Source organism: Vicia villosa, linkage group LG2, assembly GCF_029867415.1.
Source record: "Vicia villosa cultivar HV-30 ecotype Madison, WI linkage group LG2, Vvil1.0, whole genome shotgun sequence".
Classification (NCBI taxonomy): domain Eukaryota; kingdom Viridiplantae; phylum Streptophyta; class Magnoliopsida; order Fabales; family Fabaceae; genus Vicia; species Vicia villosa.
In genome coordinates this window covers 100,944,575-100,947,714 of record NC_081181.1, presented here as the reverse complement: position 1 = coordinate 100,947,714, position 3,140 = coordinate 100,944,575, and the positions used below count along the sequence as shown (strand labels likewise).

General features: G+C 43.6%; 1 protein-coding gene across 1 annotated transcript; it reads right to left on the bottom strand.

Annotated features, from left to right (window-relative positions):
• Nucleotides 1-446: 446 nt before the first annotated feature.
• Nucleotides 447-2,009, bottom strand: LOC131649662 (uncharacterized). Its single transcript, XM_058919414.1, has one exon. The coding sequence runs from the start codon at nt 2,007-2,009 to the stop codon at nt 447-449; it is 1,563 nt and encodes a 520-aa protein (XP_058775397.1).
• Nucleotides 2,010-3,140: the final 1,131 nt, after the last annotated feature.

Sequence of the window (3,140 nt, the reverse complement as noted above, 5' to 3'; positions counted from 1 at the left end):
TCGGATACGGGTGATTAGCCGTCTTAGAACTCCATCTGATAACAAAACAACAAGACATAAGATATAAGACCTGCAAAACCTGCAAATATATGACATGTATGATATATGAATGATATGCATGAAATGTTTGTCAATTTTCAGGTATCCAAGAGTTCATCCCACTTTCAGATAGGACATAGAAACCCAGATACCGAATATATTTGAATAACAATCCGCACACGAGAATAATTCAGCAAACTGAGCATACTTCATTCAAACATAACTGAGAATTTGAGTTCATACAACAAAACACATAACCGTGTTACAATGTGCTCATAAGGCGTACAAAAGAAATTCAGAACATCAAAATGCGACCCCATCCAACAATCCTGGACATGGGCGACAAATATCAAGCATAAACATCAAATCAACCATCATGGATCAAACAAATCCACTCCACAGCGACACTAGGATCGCCTGGTAACAGAATGAGCTCCTCCATCTCCTCTCCGCTGGGCTCGGAGTCTTCTTAGTTCTTCTTCAAGTCGAGCAGTCTTAGCCTTCTCTTCTGCTAGCTGTTTATCTGAATCCCGCTTCTGCCTCTTGAGACTACTCTTTGATCTCTGTAACTGTAGACACTCTTGCTGCTTGTGATACAAATCTTCCTCTAGCAACTCATAGGGACGCCTCCGGGTACTGGCTTGACTTGAACTTGCGCCTTCGACTTGCTTGAGTTGATGCATTAACCTCATCTTTGCGTCTCTTTCTTCAAAGAACTTCAAATTGGTCTCTTGCTCTCTTTCGTGCAACTTGTAGTTAGTAGCCAAAGCATACTTGTAAAGCTCTGTCGGCACAAATTCAGATAGAATCAAAGGAGGTTGCTTTTGAAGTGGTGCAACTCTATCATATGGCAACAACAAACTTCTGACTCGCTTTTCAATCCACTTAACATACGGTGTCAGAGCAAGCGATTCTTTCTTTCCTAAATGGGCTCCATAATGCTTACGGATCTTCTTCCAAGCCACAATTATCCTCTCCAATTTCTCCGGATCCGACCCCTTCTCAAAATAGATCGTCTCCGCTATCAAATGATCCGCCGGTTTGTCCTTCAAAGTATACCCCAACTGACGCAAGGATACCACGGGATTGTAATTGATGCAACCTCTAGTACCAATCAAAGGAACATTGTCAAACTCACCGCACCCAACTATCACCTCGGAAACATTAATTCGGTACCTTTGCCACTGAATATCATAAGAAGTAAGTGACATAATCCTGTGTGTCCACTTGAGCGTATCCCTTGTCTTCACAAAAGGTCCTTTGCTAGGCAACAAAGAGAGGAACCAGATGAACAACAACTGAAGGCAACAAGTGATGGCACCACCACTTTTCTCATATCGGGAATGAACGGCATAATAAGTATCGGCCAACAATGTAGGAATAGGATTCTTTCCCATGAAGATGTGCACTGCGGCCGAGTCTACAAAATTAGGAACACTTGGGAACATCACAATCCCATAAATGGCTACAGCAAGCAAGGCATTATACGCATTCCAATTCTTTTTCTCAAATTCCTCTTTAGCTTTTCTCACTAAGAACTTTAAAGAGAACCCCGAGACACCTCCATTCGACTTCCAATTATCAGATACTTCTTTTATGCTCAAATAAAGAGCAGCAGCAATCAACTTGAAATTCACCTCTTTAAGAATGTCGATGAATGGCACTTCGTTTTTTACCTTGAGATTAAGAATAATAGAGTACTCTTCCAATGTCGGAGCCAACTGGTAATCCTGGAACGTGAAACACCTCATTTCAGGATCATAGAATTGCATCAAAGTTTGCAAAGCAGGAGTATCAACCACGGTTTCCAACAAAGTCAAGATATTCCCATAATTGTCCGTGAAACTCTTCAAGCAGGAAGCAGTCATTAACGAACTCAAACCCTCTAATGCGGTCAACGGCTCTCGGAAGAAGCTGTAGGTATGCGTATGTCTCTTTGCTTCCTTGACAGTATCAATGGGAGTGTCCATCTTTAGCTCGAGTGAACTCCTGAATGTCCCTGAAAAACATGACATGCAAATGCTTGTTATACATATCTTTTTTTTTGCGTTTCTTTTGGAAATAAATATGCTATGATGCAAAGTGGTGGGACTTGTTTCTGCCCACCAGGCATTCTGGACTGCCGGTAACACACATAGTACAGAGCCAAAGGTTCGGCCCCTAAATGGTATACCACACGGAACATAGAATGTGAATCCACGGAACCAAAGCCCATAGCCAATCATACACTGAAATAGAACATAGATCACCACTTGAACAAGAACCATAGTACCCCACGAACAGGAACCAATAGTACACTGGAACGAGAACAGCGATAACCCATGAACAAGAACAGCGGTAACCCACGAACAAGAACAGCGGTAACCCACGAACGAGAACAGCGGTCACCAACAATGTACCTGTTAAATGATCATTGATTCCCGCCCCACTCACGGGTAAAATCTAGGCCAAGGTAAGGTCATGAAACGCAGTATACGGTCCGCCCGAAGGTAAGCATCATCACAGCGCGGAAGCGGGTGACGATAATACCTCCGTTTGAAACCACTACTCTGCTCGTGGTCACATAATCCATCCCGAGACGTACACCTCGAGACAAACCATGCTCCCACTCTATCCTAGGGTTCCTATGGTTCACACATAGCCTGGGTATTGGGCCTTTTACCTCTTGTAACACCCAGCCAACAAACAGAGATCCAGCCAGTCCAGAATATGATGCAGAAAAGTAAAAGCGCACATAGAATGCAATGCAAACAGGCAAATATGCAAAGCAATAAAAACACCCAATGATAAACACACAAGCGCTAGGATCGACTCGCTGAGTCCGGACCAGCAACAGGTCGAGACGTCCCCAGCAGAGTCGCCAGCTGTCGCTACCGCGAAAATTAACAGAGTCGCCACTAACATATTTATCCTGAAAAGGAAGGGAATGCCAGCAAACCACAAAAACAAAACAACGGTCTCACGACCAGAGAAAAAGGGTAAGGGAGTCAGTTACGCGAGGGGAAGGTGTTAGCACCCCTCGCACCCATCGTACTCGATGGTATCCATGCTTATGTCTAAACCTATGGGTGTGTAAGCAAAATGCGCTAATCTGGACTAAA

Bases quoted from the DNA above. Each gene is read 5' to 3' on its own strand.
- LOC131649662 (XM_058919414.1), bottom strand. From the start codon at position 2,009: ATGGACACTCCCATTGATACTGTCAAGGAAGCAAAGAGACATACGCAT.